This window comes from Zonotrichia leucophrys, chromosome 6 (assembly GCF_028769735.1).
Source record: "Zonotrichia leucophrys gambelii isolate GWCS_2022_RI chromosome 6, RI_Zleu_2.0, whole genome shotgun sequence".
Lineage (NCBI taxonomy): Eukaryota > Metazoa > Chordata > Aves > Passeriformes > Passerellidae > Zonotrichia > Zonotrichia leucophrys.
The window spans coordinates 13,482,977-13,501,420 of record NC_088176.1 but is presented as its reverse complement, the minus strand read 5'-3'; the positions used below and the strand labels follow the sequence as shown (position 1 = coordinate 13,501,420).

Here is an 18,444-nt window from a genome sequence, read left to right as displayed (position 1 = left end):
TGGAGGCTTGAGGAGAGGATGGGCTGTAACTGGGGCTCAGCAAGAAGAGTGGCTTTAAAAACACAGTTGGCATCAGTGAGAAACTTCCTGCAGGTGTGCAACAGGTCTGTGCCACCCCAGCCCTGAGGGACTGACTGGAGGGCAAAACTGGGAAGACATATGAAATCCAGGCCCAGTGCCTGGAAACTCAACTCTTTCCAAGAAAAGGAAATGTGAGGTCTGAAAACTTCCAGCCTGGGGAATGTTTCCCCAGGGAAGGCTTTCAGCTCTTTCCCCAAGATGCCTCTGATGCATCTCTGGCATCTTCTGTTGGTGTTAGAGCAGCCTTGGGAGCGTGCCCCAGGTGGGCAGGCAATGCCAAGCCCTGTGGCATGGAGCCATGAGATAGCCAGGCTGTGCTGTGACCTGGGACTGAAACACCAGCCCTCCCCATCCCCTGCCAGGGGCAAACCTGCAGCCTCCTGGGCTGGGGATGGGGGTTCCTGGGAGACTGGGGTGAGGCAGCCCTGCTGGGAGCTCTTGCTGGGGGTCTGCTCCATATGGCAACCCCACCTGTGGCAGCTGGCCTTGCTCCTGGGGTGAGCTGAGGGGCAGCACTGGCATGGGGGCAGCCCTGCTCCCTGCTGACCACACCAGTGCTGGAGTTAGGGCTGGTCCTGCATCATGGGCCATATGGGAATCGTCTGCCTGGAGATGGGCAGTGCTGGTGGCATCCCTGGGGGAAGCGATGGGGAAGACCCCAAGGGGTGCTGGACCCTGGTGACAGGCAGTGACCACAGGTACCTGGATCCCCAGAGATCCCTGTGTTTGTGATCAAACAGCCAGGCAGGGGCTGGAATGCTGTTAGAAAAGAGCTACATTTAGCCCCGTTGGCTGTGTGTGGATGTGTGCTCGAGGCACAGTTGCACAGGTTGACCCTCTGTTTCCAGCTTCTCTGTGACCTTGGCTGGGTCCCTAGCCCCTGCTTCTCCTCCTCTCCTGCTACTGCTGCACCATTTGAGGGTCTGGCTGTTCTCCCTGACCTGCTCCCCATTTTCCCTTGGTGTTCCCAGCAAAACAGGTGGACCCATCTGCCTGCTCAGCAATGGGGCAGATGGAATTGTTGCCCCAGACACTCTCCAGGAGGGAGATGTTGAGATGTTTAGCCAAGCTGGTCCCCGTGGGGCAGACACACGTCTGGGGCACAGAGGACAAACCTGAGTCATCCCCATCCTGGATGTTTTGCCAGTGCCCAGCGTCCTGCCCCTCCCCGTGTCCCCCCCTGGGAACCGAGTGCCTTTTAATATCTGTGGCCCGTTTCCTTAGCAACTGCATTAAGCAAATCGATGGAGGTGGTGTCATTGGAATGGGAGGGCATGCCTTCTTTCCCCCTCCGACCCCCCCATCCCCGCCACCCCCCACGCCTCCCTCCCCTTGGCCTCTCTCCACTCTCACTCACAGGCACGGCCCTGCTCTGCCTGGGCTCTCGGCCGTGGCTCCCTGAGCCTCCTGCTCAGCCCTGTGCTGACCCCTCGCTCGCCCATGGCTGATGGCAGCTGTCCCTGAGTAGGGGGTGACAGCCAAACCCCCGCCAGGGACACAGGCCCTGGTCCCTGGGGATGCGAGGTGCTGGGGTGAGGGGGCTCCAGGACTGTGGTGGGGGGGGTGGAGGGGTGAGGGGCCATGAGACACCCTCACCATGAACCTGGAAGGCCTTGAGATGATTGCAGTGCTGGTGGTCTTGGTCCTCTTCGTCAAGGTGCTGGAGCAATTTGGCCTCTTCGAGCCTGTGTCCTTGGAAGGTAACGGGTGTGGGCGGTGCTGTCACCTCCGGGGACACGAGGGGCAGGTGCTGGGTGTCCAGAGCTGCCCCTAAGGATGCTCCAAGGCTGCTGCATCCATCAGAGAGTCCTGGTGTCCGCTGGCTGCTTGTAGGGGCGTAGGATGCAAGGAGCAGAGTATCCTGCCTGTCCCAGTGGCTGGGGATGTAGGGAGGGGATCGGGCTGGCAAGGTGTCTGCTGTATGGTGGTGACTTTGATGTGTGCTGGGATGCTGGGGCTGGGACTGGGACTGTGTGTGACCGTGTGTGTGGGCACCAGGGTGTTTTCCAGCACCTCCACAGGAGCAAGGTGTTACCAGAGTCCATGGTCACCTCACCCTGCACGTGAGGTGTTGGGCTCAGCACCAGTCTGCACAGCAGCCAGGCTCAGGCAGGATGGGTGCATGCTGGGCTCCTGCTCCTGGCTCTCCCCAGGGCTCCCTGTGGCCCTTGGGCAGGGTGGGGGACACAGAGGGAACTGTCCAGCTGTGGATGGGCTGTGAGGTGCTGAGTGCTGTGCACGGGACACACTTGGCAGAGTCTGGATCCACCCAGGGGATTTTGCTTTGTTCATGGTGGGAGCGAGGTCGAGGCTTGCTTGGCTGGGTGCTCCCTGGACTCCCAGGGTGATGGTTGTGTGAAGGGTCCCCCAGCCCTGCCCAGCCCCTGCCCATGCCCACACACACCTCTCTGAAGGATGCTGCAGCCTGCCTGGCCCCTGGCATTGGGGCATGCACAGGGTGAGGAGGAGACACAGTTTTCCTGGTCCACTGGTGCCCTGAGATATGTGCTGTGCTTCTCCAGCACTGGGTGCCGCACGGGCTGGGTGTAGTGGTGAGTGCTCCCCTCCACAAGCAGTGAAGCAGGCAGCACACAAGGCTGCACCTACAGGATGGCTGTGCCTGGGGATAGGGAGGGAGGGGACAGATGGGGGGATCTCTCTCTCTGATCCTGGGAAGCTGATTGCAGGACAGGAAAGGTGGGTGGAAGTTCTCATTGCTATTTAACTGCTTGCTAAGTCCCTGTATTCCAGCAGCAGCACTCCTAGGTGGATCATACCAGGAGGGAAACTGAGGCAGGAGCTGACCTGTGAGACACCCTGCCTTGTGAGTGCCAGGGGAGGGCATGCTGTCTGTGCCCAGGGTGGATTTCCCCTCCTCCTCCTGGTGATTTGGGGGTGCCTCCCTCAGACCCTGCTTTCCCCTTCCAGTGCTTTTGCTTCCCCCTGTAGCTGCTCAAAGCTTTCGCCCAAAATCAGTGGCATTGATTGTGGCTGTTCTGCAGCTCCCAGGTGTGGTGGAAGGAGTGGAGACAGAGAGCCCCCATCCCCTGCAGCAACCCTGCAGAGGGGCTCTGCACAAGGCAGGGGCCACTCCTTGCCTTGTGCGGCTCCTCTGTTTCCTGGGGCATGCTCCTTGTCCATGTGCAAGTGACTTTTCCCTAGCATGGGCCAGAGCAGGATGCTGGAGATGGGGTGTCCTGTGTCCAGCCTTGTCCCGGTCACCTGTCACTCCTCCAGAAGGAACAGGGCCATGCCTGTGCCACTCACATTCCCATGCTGAGAAGCTGCAGTTCCCTCTGGCTTGGCTGGAGATGTGCCCCAGCTGTGAGGGTGGGAATGGAATCCAGGTGCCCTGGATTGCCAGCAGTTGCTCCCATTGCCTGAAGGTGCCCAGAGTTGAAGTTGGCAGAGGTTGAGCTGGGCACTGTACAAGGAGTCCTGTGTGTGAGCAGCAGCGGTTTGGGATGGAGGTGAGGTGCTCTTGCATAGGCTGCTGCCCGTTCTGACTTGAGAGGCAGCAGGTAGGATTTTGCGCTCCAGGGAAGGTCCCAGGCAGTGTCTGGGGCTGGTGAATACTGTGTCTCCTCCAGGGGTTGTTTACAAGCCATGGCTGGGTCAACAGTGACAGCCCAGAGACTGCAAAGAGCCTGAAACCAAACACTAATGGCTTGGGTCTGCTAATGGACATGGGGCTCTGCCCCTGCTCCTGAGCCATCGATGCTGCTGGCGGTGCTTCCCTGCTCCAGCTGCCGGCCCAGGCCCTGCCTGCCCCATCCCTGCTGCTCCCCTGCCTGTGGCTCTCTCTCTGCCCAGGCTGTGCTGTGCCACCGCAGTGATGGGCTGGGAATGGAGCAGCTCCAGAGGGGACCAAGCCAACCCCTCTAAGTCTGGGGGAAGGGTTCAGTGGGAGCATCTTCAATGAGATCCTGGGGGAATTCCAGGCTTGCTGAGTTCCCAAACTCAGCTGGATGAGGTCCCAAGGACCCCCTCCTTCATTTGGAGCTGGCACTTCCCTGAAAAAGGGCTTGGACAGAAGTGCTGACTGTCTGCAACCCCTTGTCCTGTCTGCTTGGCACTGTACCCCCGGGACCTTGCCACAGCCTTGGTGGCACGGGCACAGCCTCTGTCTGGCAGCAGCAGTGGAGCATCCCCGTGATTGCACTGTGCTCCAGGATCTTCAAGGTGATCAATGCTGGAACTGACGTTGTTTACAGCTGGATAATCAATGATGGACTGTGTCATCCCTCTCTGCCCAGTGCCATCATGGCTGTCCCCAGCCCCGAAGGTCTCCTGGCAGACCCAGGCAGGAGGCTCTCAGACCTCTGCTGAGATCTCGCTTTGGCCGAGCGCTCAGGATGGGGCAGGTGGAGAGAAACACTATCAATTTTGCCTCTTGAAGTGCAGCATCAATAATTCAGCTCAGAGCAATCGGTCCCGGCTGGGAGGAGGGGTGACGGGAGGGAGGAGGCGGGAGCGCCACCCGCGTAGCCCAGCCACAGATTAATATTGAATGAAGTGGCAGATTGCTGTCGGCAGGATAATCGGTGCCCGCCCAGGGCTGTTCCTGCCTTGGCTGTTCAGGGTACGTGCTGGGGGACAGGCAGGACTGGGGGTGTCTTGGAGAGCCCCCAGCATAGGGTGTGCTGGCCTCTGCCTTCCCTGGGGGCTGCCGCTGCTGTAGAGCTCAGGATAGGGAGAGAGAAGCAGGGCTGGGAGGGTGCCAAACCCTTCCCGAATGTGGGAGAAACAGGAGGAGCAGCAGCATGCCTGGATGCCAGCACCACTCCGAAAGGTGCCAGGCAGAGGGTGGTGGCAGTGAGCAGAATGGACCCCTCCTCATGGCGGGCTCAGGATGAGGGTCCCTCTGGAGAGGAGAGAAAGGAAGCATCCCCAAGGTGCTGGTGAGAGCAAAGTCCTGTGCCAAGCCCTGGTTCCTCCTGCTTTCCAGGAACCTCTTTGGCAGGAGTGCTGTGTCGTGGCTGCAGGAGGGAGAGGCCCTTTGGGGTGTGATGCTTTGGTCCCTGGGCTCAGGGTGTCATCCAGCCTGGTGGGTCTGACAGACCCGAGGTCAAGGTGAGCTTGGTGCAGGGCAGTAGATCTTGGAGCATTGAAATCCAGCCTAGGATAGCTGCAGGCACTCCAGATGGAAGTTTGGGGTTCCCTGGGCTGGGCTGCACCAGACGTTCCCTATCTGCACTGGATTTAACCCTTGCCCTTCCATGGGCTAGCAGGTTTGTCACTGGCTCTAGGGCTGGGCAGTGTTGGCTCTCCCAGCAGCCCTGAGCTCCCCAGGGTCCACAGTACCTGTAGTGCACCCTGTGCCTCTGCTGCTGCGTGGTGACATGTCCTGCTCAGCCCAGCCAGACCTAATTAGCTTGTTGAATCTCTTCCCCCTCCGGCCTTGTGTTAATCACTTTTCACATTGCTTCCTTCCCAATTCCCTCTGGCCTGATTTGCTCTTACTGTTACTGATGTGCCTGGAGAGGGGAGCAAGGAGATCCAGCTGGACATGGGAAAGGGCCCTCACTCTGTCCTGGGATGGGCTCTGAGCCAACAGACAGAGGGGCCAGAGATTACTTGGCCACAGGGAGGTGAGAAAAATCAAGAAATGTAGAGAGCAAAGGAGCCTATTAGAATAGACTGCCCTTCTTTATAGTCCTGCTCTGTTGGTGGAGGGTGAAACCTTCATGTCCAGTGGGAGAGGCTGTGACTCTCTAGCACAAGGTTGCGTTGGGCTGCAGGGTGCTGTGGGAACTCATTGGGATGTCCTTCACCTCTCCCCTGTGAGGGGCAGGATTAGACCCCAGGACAGGGCACAGGAGGGAGTAGAAGTGCCCTGGGCTGGGCTCTAGGGAGTGTGGAGTCCATGGTGCCTGGAGTGCTGATATGATGTCAGATGCGCCATCCATGCTTGGCTACAGCATCCCCTGCCAGGGATACAGGAGAATGTCTCATTCCCCCATGGGTGCCTGCCCTGGGGCTTGTTCTACTGCTGGGGCAGGAGGTGGCCTCATCAGAAGCAGCTGTTAGATGAGAGATGCACAGACAGCTGAAAGCCACTTTCTGATAACACTGCTGCCAGGCTGGAGTCCCTCCTGCTGCCCTCCAAGCAGGACACTGGGTGGGCTGTGGGGAGCATCCACCCTGGCTGTCCCTGACGTGCTGCCCTCCCTCCAGGCAGTGCCCTGTGGGGCACATTCACACCCTTTGGGGCACATTTTCACCCTATGGAGCACATTTCTCTCCAGGAGCAAGCAATCTACCCCTACCCCGGGCTGGCAGCCCCAGCTGTGGCTGTGACTGACTTGCTGGTGCAGAGATGCAGAAGAAGAGGGAGGAGATGAGGGTTGCAGATGTCTGTGGAGGTGATCAGTGGACAAGGCTGAGCTCCAAGGCAGGGAACTTGTGCCATGCAAGGCAGGGACACTGTTGGGGAAGGTTTGGTGGTTTGTGATGGGGCAGAGTGGATTTCCTAGGCAGAGCTGCTCCCCGGGCTGGTGACAGCAGTATCCCAGTAGTGTGGGATGAACTCGAGGGTTCCTGCAGGCTGCTCAGCTCCAGTGCCACCACGAGCTGCTGTTGGGGTGGAAGTCGGTGTGGCTGAGCCTCCTCCACCTCCATGCACCCACTGGTGCCCATTGTGCACCCCTTGGCAGTTTCCTCCTGTGCCAGGCTGTGTAGTGCAGGGGTGCCCTGCAGGAGAGCTGGCCCCTAAGTCCCTTGGGCTCGGCTTCTCTGCAGTCTGGGTGCCCCGGGGGACCCCAGAGGGTGCCAGGGCAAGAAGAGGGAGGGCCAAGGCAGGTCTCTCCTCCCCTGCCCTCCCCTCTCCTGCGTTGCTGGGTCTGTTGCTGCCAGAGCAGCTGCCGGCTGGGGCTGTGTGTCTGGGGATGGCGCTTGCTGAGGCACCCTGGGACCTGCAGGGGCTGCAAACCGTGGGCATCATCCTGCTGCTCTGCTCCAGCCTCAAGATACTCCATGCTCTGGGCATCATCGACCTGACCAGGGGAGGTGGGATGGGGACAGGGATGGGGATGGGGTTGCAAAGAGATGGGGATGTGGTGGTGGAGGTGCTCCTCCTATTCCACGGGCTGCAGGGTGCTTAGGGGAGTTTCTGAAGGCTTAGTGTGATTTAGGGCTTTTTTTTTTGGCGGGGGGGGGGAGCATTGGGGTTTCTGGCAGCACTCCAGCAAAGGGTGTGGGGAACTGGGGAAGTGAGGGTGTCTGGGGGTGTTTCAGAGTGTTAGGATATTGGGTGGGAATATTTGTGTACATTGGAATGTGTGGTGTTGGGTGCAGGATGCTAGAAATTTAAGGTGTCTGGGAGCTTCAGGGTGGGGGATATCTGTGTCTTGAGGCACTGGGATGCAGTGACATGTGGGGTGCTGGGGGATGGAGACTGTCTGGGCTGTAGGAGTCTCAGGACAATGGGATGCAGAGGGCTGGGCTTTGTCAGATGATGGGGGAAAACGCTGCAGGTAACTGGGGCTGAAGAGATAATTGTGAACTGGGAGAAAAGAGCCATGAATGTATGGTACAGCACCATGCAGGGCAAAGCATTCTCACTGCTGAAGGAATTGGTGGCTATGGGGAAAACATGGGAAAAGATCTGAGAGCCCCTTTGCCCTCCCTGTGGGGCTGTGCCAGGGTTGGAGAAAGATGAGGATGCTCTGGGTGTTGGCTTCCTGGATTGGCAAGTGGGTACTGAGGACAGGGCTGGATGTGGCCAAAGAAGAGGACCTAAAATGTGTCAGAGCAATGGATACACCACCTGTTGGTTGTGCCTGGAGAGGGTGGGAGCGCTGGGAGCTGCATGGTGCTGATGCCTTGTTTCCTCTGGCTCAACGGTGCCACAGACAGTCCCAGCTCAGACAAGGGCTGCCAATAGACTTTGCATGAATGTGTTTTTTTGCCTCCATCCCCTCTGCCTCCTTGCTGACACTGGGGATGCTGTGAAATGAAAGGACTGCAGCACATCCCCTTGGGTAGCCAGATTTCAGAATGGGAGATGTGTGGCCAGGAGTGATCAGAGGAGCAACTAGTAGTAGAGCAGAGAGAGGGGAGAAGAGGAGGGTGCTGTGCTCAGGAGGTGCTTTCAACCTCCCTCTGATGGAGGATGTCCGTGAGCTGCCTGGGATCTGCCTGGGGTGTGGCTGAAGCACATCCACTTTTTGTCCCTGTGCCTTACTGTGGAGGGTATGGATGGCATCTGGGTAATGGAAATGCAGAACCCCAGCTCTCTTGTGGAACTCACTGCTTGCAGCCAAGAGGAGCTGCTGCTCCGCTGGGGCATTTTTTGGGTAACTCCTCTGGCAGCTTGGATGTGCTGGTTCCTGCTGCCAGAGGAGGTGCTGATGGGGGCAGGATGTGTCCCTGTGTGTGGGTTTGCAGCAGGGTGATGCATATGGCTGTCCCTGTCCTGCAGCTTTGTCTGCTCCATTTGGGGAGCCCCTGAGCTCCACTGTCTCTTGGGATGTGTATCCTGTCCCATTCCCTGCTCACAACATTTTGTGCATGGTGTGGTCTAAAGAAATTATTATTCTGCAGCATCTCCTTTAGGCACAGCCAGGCTCTCTGGGAGCACTGCCACAGGCTGGGGATGGCAATGGGGACAGCAGTGCTGCCAGCCCCACTTGACTCTGTGGCCCGTTCTGGCCCATGGCCAGCACCCCCCTGGGGACTGCTCAGCACAAGGGTTGTGCAGCTGCTTCTCCCTCTGGCACCAGGGAATATCCTGGTCCTGAGCCTTTGCTGTACCACAAACTGCAGCTTGCTTGGCAGCTTTGCTGCTCCCAGCTCTGTCCCACCCCCAGGACAGGACTCTTTGGCCCTGGGAGATGCCAGCTGTGATTTCATTCCTCTGATGGATGACTGTCTGGCACCTTTGCTACACTTGGCTCTGCATTGCTGACTGATGAGGGTCATTTGCAGAGCTGCTGTTGGTGGGACACATCCTGACCTCCCCAGGGGAGACTCACTCTTCCTCGGGCTGAGCTCATTGCAGCCCCCAGAGAGCCGTGGCTGATGGCACTGCCCGAGGCTGTGGCTGAGCCCTGCATGGGGTGATTGTCAGCCACCGGTTTTGGGGGCAGCTGGGTTCAGATCAGCGTGAGATAGCAGCTCCTCCTGCTGTGCCAGCTGCCCCAGTGTTGCCCACGGGGCTGAGCAGGGGCTGGGATGCTGCATGGCTGGTGGGCTGCTGGTGCTCTGCTCCCCTCCTGGAACGGTGCTGGGGCTGGGGACACTGGGGAGGTCTTGTTGTGGGATGCACATTTTTCCACCCATCATGATCATGCATTTATTGACAGGTTACTGAGAGTGATGGGGAAGTTTTGGCACTGTCTGTTGGTTTGTTATTGAGGGTGTATTCTAGCAGGAGGGTGCTGTGGGAGGGGTGGGTTGGTCTCCAGCTGTCACCTGAAGGGCACTGTGGCTGTGGCTCTCTGGGAAGGCAGGGACATTGTTATGCACCTGACTGACTCCGTCTCCTGCTTGTCCTCTTGGGTCCTCCATGGGAAGGGAGCATCAGCCCAGCACTGGGTAACCCTCAGCATGGTGGCATAGGCTGGATCCAGCCTCCAAGGACACATCAGCTGCTGGTGGCTCCATACAAAGGGGTCCATGGCCATCCTGATGGCAATCATTGCTGGGGGCAGGGATCACTGTAGAGCCAGGCTTTGGGATTTCAACAGCGTGTGGAGGTGGGAAATCCCTTCCCCTTCTAGTGCTACTCAAGGATGGAGTGTCGGCTTGTGTGTGTTTGTGTGTTTTGAAGCCGCCGAGCTGCAGAGCGATGCCTGGGAAGCGACAAGACACTTAACGCGGCAGCCCCCCCGCCGCAGGCAAAGCACTGCCAGCCCTTCCTGCTCTGTGCCGGCCGCTGGATCGCCCTTGCAGGAGGGTGGAGAAGGAGCTGTCGCTGACAGGGACAGGTCTCCGTGCTGCAGTGTCCCTTGTGTCCAGAGTGGCAGCACATGGCTAGGCTCTGCTCCTCATCTTTGGGCAGAGCTGTTTCCCAGCAAGGAGCAGCTCCCAGACTTGCTTGTGGTTTGGATGCTGGAGACAGAAAGAGGGTGGTGTGTCCTACTCAGCAGAGCCCTTGTGTTCACTAAAGCCAGGACAGCAAAGCCCCAGTCCTGGTCACTCCTCTCCTGTTTGTTAAGCTGCATGTGCTGAATGTGCTCCCCCCCTGCCCTGGGGACCCTGGAATTGGGCCCCCTTTGGTTTCCTCCTTGAGAAAACGCCCATGTTCTTTATTTTTTTCTTTTTCCTTCTTTATAACAAACTAAAGTGTAACTTGCACCCGACCTGACCTACTGCACGTGCCTATACCTGCTGCCCCTGTGAGTCCAACCACAGTTTACTCTCTGTTGCATCTCTCTCGCTGTGTGGTTTCCCTCCTGCCCTGCTCCCTCCTGGGTGCATCACCCTGGCACTGGGTGTTGCTCTGCCCACCCTGTCTCTTCCCTCTCAGCAAAGGGGATACTTCTGCCTGTCAGGTCTGTTCCCACAGCTCAGCTCTGCTGGAGGGACCTGGCCCCAGAGCATCCTTGGAAGGCTGAAAGGTGCAATTTCCCTTTCCCTCTGCAAATTAAGGCCCTGGAAGGGTAGCTGGGACAAAATCACGGTTTATGTACAACTGATGCCCACTTCTAGGAAAGAAAAGTCCTCTTTCCTCACCTGCCTGCAAACCCTGGAGCAGACAGGAGCCAGGTTGTGCTGTTCTATCAGTGCCGAGATCCTGGTCCTCACCCTTGCCCCTGTCACCCCCTGACAAATGCCAGGGGATGTGTTGGTTCATCCCTGTAGGTTTGCAGCTCACTGTCACCCTGGTGGGGATGACACATCTCTGGGGAGAATTTGCCCTCTTTGAGTGGCTTTTTGTGATGTCCTGCTGGATCCATGACCTCCTGGAGCTATTCTCCATCCCCTAGAATGATCGAGCTGCCTTGGTGTGAGCTCAGAGGGTGCCAGGTTCTGCTTGTGGGCACTTTGGGGCCAGTCTGCCTAGAAGTGGCTGCTGGATGCAGACCCATGTCTCTATCTTGGAGCTGGGTACCATGCAACACCATTTTCCTGGCATCTGGGGCTCAGCTTAGTCCCACAAGGCTGAGAAGGGGCTTCTCTGGCAGCACTTGCTAGACCCCTAGAGAAACAGCCCCAAAAACAGAGGTCAGGATGTGTAGGTGTTGTGATCTGCTGCTTGTAGATGTACAGGATGCTTGGAGCAGTGACAAACCAGAGCCTGAAAGGGACTTTGCACCTTTTGTCCCATTTGTCCCCATGCTGGTATCTGCCTCCCCTTGGAGGCAGGAGCCCAGCATGACCTTCATCCCCTTCTCCTCCTCCTCCTCCTTTCCCCACCTGCAGCATTAGTTCTGCGCTGAGTTTGCTGGCTTGAGGCACTGTGGGAAGGGAGGGAAGGGGGTCTGCAGCCATGGGGCAACACCAGCTGGGAGAGATGGGGCTGGGTGAACCCACTGGGGTCCAAATGGGGGAGCAGGGGGTGGCAGTGGGGTCAGTACAGTGAGGGGACCTACTGTTAATGCAGGGTGACTTGGATGCAGTGGCCATGGGCCAGGCTGGCGTGGGGAGTCCCTCTCTCAGCCCTGTAGCCTGGCCAAGGCAAAGCCCCATTCCCCTTCTGGCTGTCTCAAAGCAGCTTCCTGGGCTCAGATCCCAGTGTTGCACTGGGGTGGGGGTGCATGCTGCAGTCTGGGCTGCATGGGGGGTCTGGTGCATGCTTTGCCTTCAGCCCTTGGGTGCCAGCAGGATCAAACCCAGCCCGAGCTCAGCGAGGATGCAATGCCCTTGTCTGCCACAGGCTGCTTCTTGGGCTTAATTCTACCTTGCCTCCCTGCAGAGCCTCTCGAGAGGGGCCCCAGGGTGCGGTAATTGTCCTCAAGGCTAAAGGACAGAGTCTGGCCCTGCCATTTCCTGTATCTCTGGGCTCCTGGAAGTCTCCAGGACACCCTGGTATGATGGGGGTGTACAAAAGCGCTGGGTGTGGGTAGCCTAGCAGGGTTGTCCTCATCCTTCTGCAGGGTGGATACTCCAGTGCTGGGTTTGTCCTGGGATTGAGCAGGAAGGTCGACCAGAGCCTGGGCTGGGTTTTGCCTTCCTGCTCCTCCAGCCTCACGCTGCATGTGCTGCCTCTGCTCAGATCACCCCGCGCCGGGTGCTCAACCCTGCTGCCCGTCGGGACCGGGTGCTGATGCTGTGTTAATTCTTCTGCTTGGTGACTCCTTCTTTCTTCCAGGCAACCCGCCAGTCCAAACTAAAAAAGCGCTGAAGCAGCGATTCCTCAAACTGCTGCCCTGCTGCCGGCCCAAATCCATCCCCTCGCTCAGTGAAAGCAAGTGCTTCTTCTTGCCTTTGTGTGTGTGTGTCCCCGGCGGTGCTGCTGCCTGCTCTCCGCCCTGGCCCTGCCTGCGGGAAGGGGACGCCTCCGCCTCTCCCCTGCCCTGGCTGTCAGGATCAGCCCTGCCCCCGAGGGGTCCGATCCCATGGGCTCTGCACCCACCTCTGTCGTTACCTGCTCACAGGCTGGTTTTCTCCCTGCTCGTCTCCCTGGAGCAGCTCCCACGGGATGCACAGCGGCAAGGACCACTTGGGAGCTGGCTCAGGGAGCAGGGCCCTCCCGGCACTGGTCTGAGGGGTTGGGAGTTGTTTCTCTAAGCTGAGGGTTGGTCTGGAGATGGAGGTGTGATGGGGTGATGAGAGAGGCTGAGCAGGGAGTGAGTGCAGAGTCCCTTAACCCCCTGTACTGGGTGTGCTTGGCTGCTTGGAGAGTCCAAGCCCCTGGTCAGGATCTCTCCCAGCTCCACGGTGCAAGCCAATCCCCCCCGGGAGAAGGTGAGTATGGAGGGGCAGGGTCTGAGCCGTCCCACAAAGAGGGAGTACTGCTATGTGCCCCCCTTGGCTGAGTGGGGTCTCGGGGTGCTGGTGCTGAAGGCAGGGGTTGTGCAGCTTGGCAGGTGATGGAGAGAAGCTGTCAAGGAAGGTGGGAGCACAGGGGATAGAAAAGAATCGGGAAAGGCTGGGGCGGGGGTGGCATTTGGGGCTGGGGGTTCTGAGGGGCAACTCTCCTGCTGGATGTGAGCCCTGGTGCTGCAGGACATCAAGGGTCTGAACTCCACTGGGCAGATGCCTGTGCTGGTGGGAGGACAAGGGCAGGCAGGGAGAGTTTCAGCACTGGGGTGTTTTTACACCTCTTTTGTGCCCAAGCTGGGCTGTACTGGAGGGGGGTTGTTGCCCAATCTGGTCTGAACCCAGGGTGTCTCTGAGTGTCCTCTTCTGGCATAGACCCAGCTCTGGCTGAGCAGAGCACCCCAAAAATGTGTCAACCTGGGCAGGTGTGAGAGGACAGTGTGTGCTGTGCAAGGTGCCTCTCTGCCCCCTGGCATGACAAGATAAGGCAGGACAGTGCTGGCCTCAGCCACCCTCTCTTCCCCTGGGTTCCTTGCAGACAGTGTTGAGGATGAGTTTGAGCTCTCCACCGTCTGCCACCGCCCCGAGGGGCTGGAGCAGCTTCAGGAGCAGACCAAGTTCACGCGCAAAGAGCTGCAGGTCCTGTACCGAGGCTTCAAGAATGTGAGTACTCCTTGACCAGCTTTGATAGCCCCCCCCTCTGCTGCCATGTCCACCTTGGGGTAGTGCTTTGTGTGTGAAAGTTTTTGGGGTTAGAGTTTATGGAAGGCTACAGCCTGATCTTACCTCCAAGGAGCTCAGTGGGGACACCTGATCCTGTGCTGTTTCCTTGGGTGCACAGAGCCCCTCCAGCGAGGGGTGCAACCCAAAAAATCAGGGAGATGCTCTAAGCAGATTTTCTAGCCACCTCACCAGGTCCATAGGGCTGGAGGGCAAGGCAAGTCAGACACAGGTTTTTAGGGGGTGCTCAACCCTTTTTGCAATGTGGAAGTGATGCTGTGATCTTGCCCTGGCAGGAGTGCCCAAGTGGCATTGTCAACGAAGAAAACTTCAAGCAGATCTATTCACAGTTCTTCCCTCAAGGAGGTGAGTGCCCATCCCCGTCCCTGTCCCCATACACATGGGTGCCTCTGCAGGGCAGAGGGTCACCCAGCACCCCCTCATGCTGCCTGCCTCCCTGCAGACTCCAGCACCTACGCCACCTTCCTCTTCAACGCCTTCGACACCGACCACGATGGCTCTGTCAGCTTTGAGGTGAGCTGTGGCCAGGGAGGGGGCGGTGGGGTGCAGCAGGGCAAGGAGAGCACAGCCTTCCAGGGACCATGGACTGGGGTCAGCAGTGTTATTGCAGATGGATGAAGAGTTGGAGGCCTAGTGGAGTTTATTAAATTCCCAGAGGCAACAGAAACTAATGAAAAGTAAAAAAAAGGGGCTTTCTGTATTTTCTGGGTAAGGTTGTGTAGGGATCCAGACTGGCAGACACAGCCATGGCTGGGTCTTGTTCGCACAAGACTGAACACATTGTCCTCTTGGTTGCTGTGACCCAAGGGAGTAGTGTGGGAAATGTACAGTGTTAAGCAATTTTTTCTCCCCCAGCTCTTTTTGATACCCAATATTTTGCCTTGTCAGCCCAGCCCCAGGGCATATCAGCTTTGGGACTGAGTTCCTCTCTGCAGGAGAATCAAGCAGGGCTGTACCCTGTGTCTCTGAGGCCCTCTGTAACTCCCATTTGCCTGCCTTGTCCATCCTTGCAGGACTTTGTGTCTGGGCTGTCCACCATCCTGCGGGGCACCATTGATGATCGCCTGAACTGGGCCTTCAACCTCTATGACCTGAACAAAGATGGCTGCATCACCAAAGAGGTGGGATGGGGTCCAGACTGGTCCCCAGGGCCAGTGCAAGTCTGCACCTGGCAGGGACAGGGGCAGAACTGGGATGAACTCTGGAGGAGGGCCTAGGGGATCAGTATTTAACTGAGCCCTGCTTTGCAAATGTCCCTCCTGGCCTCCTGGCACTGGTGTGACTCTGGGATGGAGGTGGATGAGTGGTGTGCAGCTTTGGGGCTCCATCACACATACACGTGCACACATGGCCCCACAGTGTGCACAGAGCCAGCAGAAACACATTTGAGCACCCCACAGGTCCTTCAGGAGCATCAAGGAAAAGGTGTGGGTTGGGGACCAGGTGGAGGCAGAGCCCCGTGTTAACACTGCAACCCTGCTCCCCTTCCCATCAGGAAATGCTGGACATCATGAAGTCCATCTACGACATGATGGGCAAATACACCTACCCGGCCATGAGGGAGGAAGCACCCCGGGAGCACGTGGAGAACTTCTTCCAGGTGAGCTGGGTACATCCTCAGGAAGCAGGAGCACTGGGGAAGCAGAGCTCCAGCACAGAGCTGCAGTGGGTGCAGTAGAAAACACCCCACTCTGGGGATGAGGCAGGGCTGTGCTGGTCCTGTTGGTGCTTGGGCATGCCTGGGGCCAGGGGTGCACTGTGTCCAGCCGCTGTGGGACCTGGGCAGGGGGTACCAGGTTCTCCCTAGGGCTGGGGCTGTCCCTGCTATGCTCCCTGTGCTGTGCTTGTCTGCAGAAAATGGACCGGAATAAGGATGGTGTGGTGACAATCGAGGAGTTCCTGGAGTCCTGCCAGAAGGTAAAGTCACCAGCAACTCTTCTCTGAGCTAGGTTACCACCCTCTTCCTTGGGGACCTTTGTCCCTCCTGCTTCCTTCCTGCAGGGAGGGAGTGAAGCCAGGGCTCCCAGGGGCAGGGCTGGAGCTCTCCCTTGGGAACTGTACCGATGCCAGTATACTTGTACAGAGACCCATGGATCCCACTAGGGCTCTGTAATCCCTGGGGCTCTTGTCCCATGTGCCAGAGCTGCCATGAGGGTAAAGCCAGGTTTGGGGGAGCTGCCCAGATTGCTGTTCTGTGCCCAACTTGCCTGCTTCCCACCTGCTCCTGACAGGATGAAAACATCATGCGATCCATGCAGCTCTTCGACAGCGTGATTTAGCTCCCGGACCTGCCTCCAGATGAGCTCTCCTGACACTGGGCCCAGAACCTTCTTCTCTCTCTTGACTTTTCCTTTGAGACTCCCCTGCTCCGGCTGCACAGACACCTCCATGGAAAGGGGCTTTCCTTCCCTGGGATGCAGTCGGTACAGAGATCTTCCCTTTCCCCTGGCCCAGCTCTGCTTTCCTCGGGGAATCCCAAGCAGGTGCTCCCAGATGTTGGAGCATGGGCATGGCTGGCACAGGATGAGAATTTCACCTGGATGGACGTCCCTGCACCCAATCCTGGTGGAAAAGATGCATCCTTAGGCTGCAGTAGAGGTTTTCCCCGTGCACACCACCCTGTGCAGCCACACCTCGCCTACCCTGATCCTCCCCAGCCCCAGGAGCCCCCAGTCCCAGCTCCAGCCCAAATCCTGCAGCAATGCTGTCTAGAAACCAATAAAGTCTTGCAGTGGGCACAGCCAGTGCCTCGGCTTCCTCCCCTGCCCTGGCTGTGCCCTGCTGTGGGAAGATGTCTGGTGTGTCCACTGTGAGCCACCGGGCACCATCCCTGTCCTGGGCCAGTGGGTGGGCAGAGGGGCCGTGCCTGGAGAAGGCAGCCACACCAGCCCTGGGTGTCACTGCTGCGTGAGCTATTGGGGAGCATCCCCTGATCCCAGGGATCCTGGTTAGAATACGAGGCTCTTCCTGACAGAGGCAGAATGGAGGCTAAAGGGACTCCGAGTGACTTGTGGCACTTGTCCCCCAGGATGGACGATGCAAGGCTGGAAGAGCTGCATCCTCAGCCCCTGTCTCTCAGGTTTGGGGTGTTGGCACAGGGGGACCCCAGGGATCCACTTTGAGGCTCCAGTGGAGAGACACCCTTTCCAACCCTTCCTGAGGATGTGACAGCCAGGGTACAGGGACTTGTGGAAGAGGGAGATGGGCTGGTGTGTGGTGGCCATTCTGGCCCCATAGGGCTCACAGCCTGGCATCACTTGCTGCTGACCTTGCCCTGCTCCTGTGCCACCTGCTGCCCTGGGAATGGGGGAATAAGCAATGAGGCAGAGAGGTGTCCCCACAGGATAGCCCTGTGCTGGTGACATGGCTGAGCTGGCAGCTCCTGGAGGAGAAAGTCGAGGCTGGGGTTAGACAGGAGTCACTGCCATGCTGCTGGCAGGCTGGAGGGTCACCTTGGGGCGGGGGACTCTTCTCCATTTCCCAGCATGGCTGTGTGAGAGCCTGCCTGGGGACCTTGGGGATGGGGACCTTGGGTGTTTTTGTCACCACCAGCTCCTTGCAGATGGGTGTGTGCAGACAGGCCTGTCCTGCCCACGTACCCCACTCCAAGTCATAGCTGGGAGAGTGATGCCCATGGGCTAATGATCCCATGCCAACTCCAGAAGCCCCTCACAGGCACTGGGAATGTACCCAGCCCTGGCAGCCCCGACTGTGGCTCCATTCTCTGTATCTTTGGCCAGGGGTGGTTTGGGCTGGCCTGAGCTGTGATGTCTGGGATCAGCACCCATGCTAGGCCAGACCCAAGCTGAGGCCCTGGGGCTGCAGATATTAGAATTTAACCCCTGGGGCTCTGAGCCAAAGCTAGGGGGCTGCTTCCCAGGGAGACCATCCCTGTCCCAGCCCTTGCAGATATCACGTTTTTTAGGCTCGTTTGACACGTTATTTATCTCGCAGACATGATGTGTTTTTTAGGTTCATTCAACACACTGTTCATCTCACAGACCTGTTCCCAGGTTTGCTGTGGGGCTGAGCTCCAACTTGCCTTCTCCTACGGGTGGGAGGGCCTTACCCCTCCATCTCTTGGCCCTGTTCTCCCTCCTCCCAGCTCTCTGGGGTACCCATTGTTCGCTGCCGTGTGGAGCACCTGCCGCCTCCCCCCTCACGCTGTAGGTCGCATGGTGTGACCCCCTGCCCCGGGGCATGGTGACCCACAACCTGCTTGGCATCTCCAGTCTGTATATTTTGTATTATAACAATTATATGAGTTAAAAAAAAAAACAAAAAACAAAAGAAAAACCAACAAAAAACCAATAAAATCTAACCACAATCGCTATGCACACTACTGTTCTGTCTTTGCATCTGTCAGCTGCCTGGGATGTGAGGGCAGGAAAAATGAGGGGTCTCTGCAGAGGGCTGGTATCCTTTTTGGGGTGCTGTGCATGGGTGCTCTGGGAGGTTGCATGAGGGACAAGGTGCACACTGAGCTTAGCCATGCTGTCAGTGGTCCTGTAAATACAGATGTTTCTCCTGCTCAGAGGCTGGAGGTGTTAAGGTTAAAAAGCTCTTGCATCAAGTGTGTCACATTTCAGGAGCCAGGCTGCCTGGTGTGCTTTCAGCTTGCCACAGATGCTGCTGGGTGAACCCAAGCCTGGGACCAGGTGGCCCTTGTTAGCATGTGGCATTTAAGGCTGAGCT

General features: G+C 58.1%; 1 protein-coding gene across 5 annotated transcripts in view; it reads left to right on the top strand.

Annotated features, from left to right (window-relative positions):
* KCNIP2 (potassium voltage-gated channel interacting protein 2) overlaps positions 1 to 18,088 on the top strand; it is a 43,605-nt gene extending 25,517 nt beyond the window's left edge. For 3 of the 5 annotated variants that reach the window (XM_064717560.1, XM_064717556.1, XM_064717559.1), the window contains exons 2-8: positions 13,547 to 13,671; positions 14,025 to 14,094; positions 14,192 to 14,262; positions 14,763 to 14,870; positions 15,245 to 15,349; positions 15,604 to 15,666; positions 15,981 to 18,088. In XM_064717560.1, coding sequence (XP_064573630.1) covers positions 13,547 to 13,671; positions 14,025 to 14,094; positions 14,192 to 14,262; positions 14,763 to 14,870; positions 15,245 to 15,349; positions 15,604 to 15,666; positions 15,981 to 16,028 — 590 coding nt within the window. In that variant the 3' untranslated portion in view covers positions 16,029 to 18,088. Of the gene's footprint in view, positions 1 to 12,337; positions 12,438 to 13,546; positions 13,672 to 14,024; positions 14,095 to 14,191; positions 14,263 to 14,762; positions 14,871 to 15,244; positions 15,350 to 15,603; positions 15,667 to 15,980 lie in introns of all 5 variants that reach the window. The other 2 variants (XM_064717558.1, XM_064717557.1) reach the window with 2 other exon arrangements.
* Positions 18,089 to 18,444: the final 356 nt, after the last annotated feature.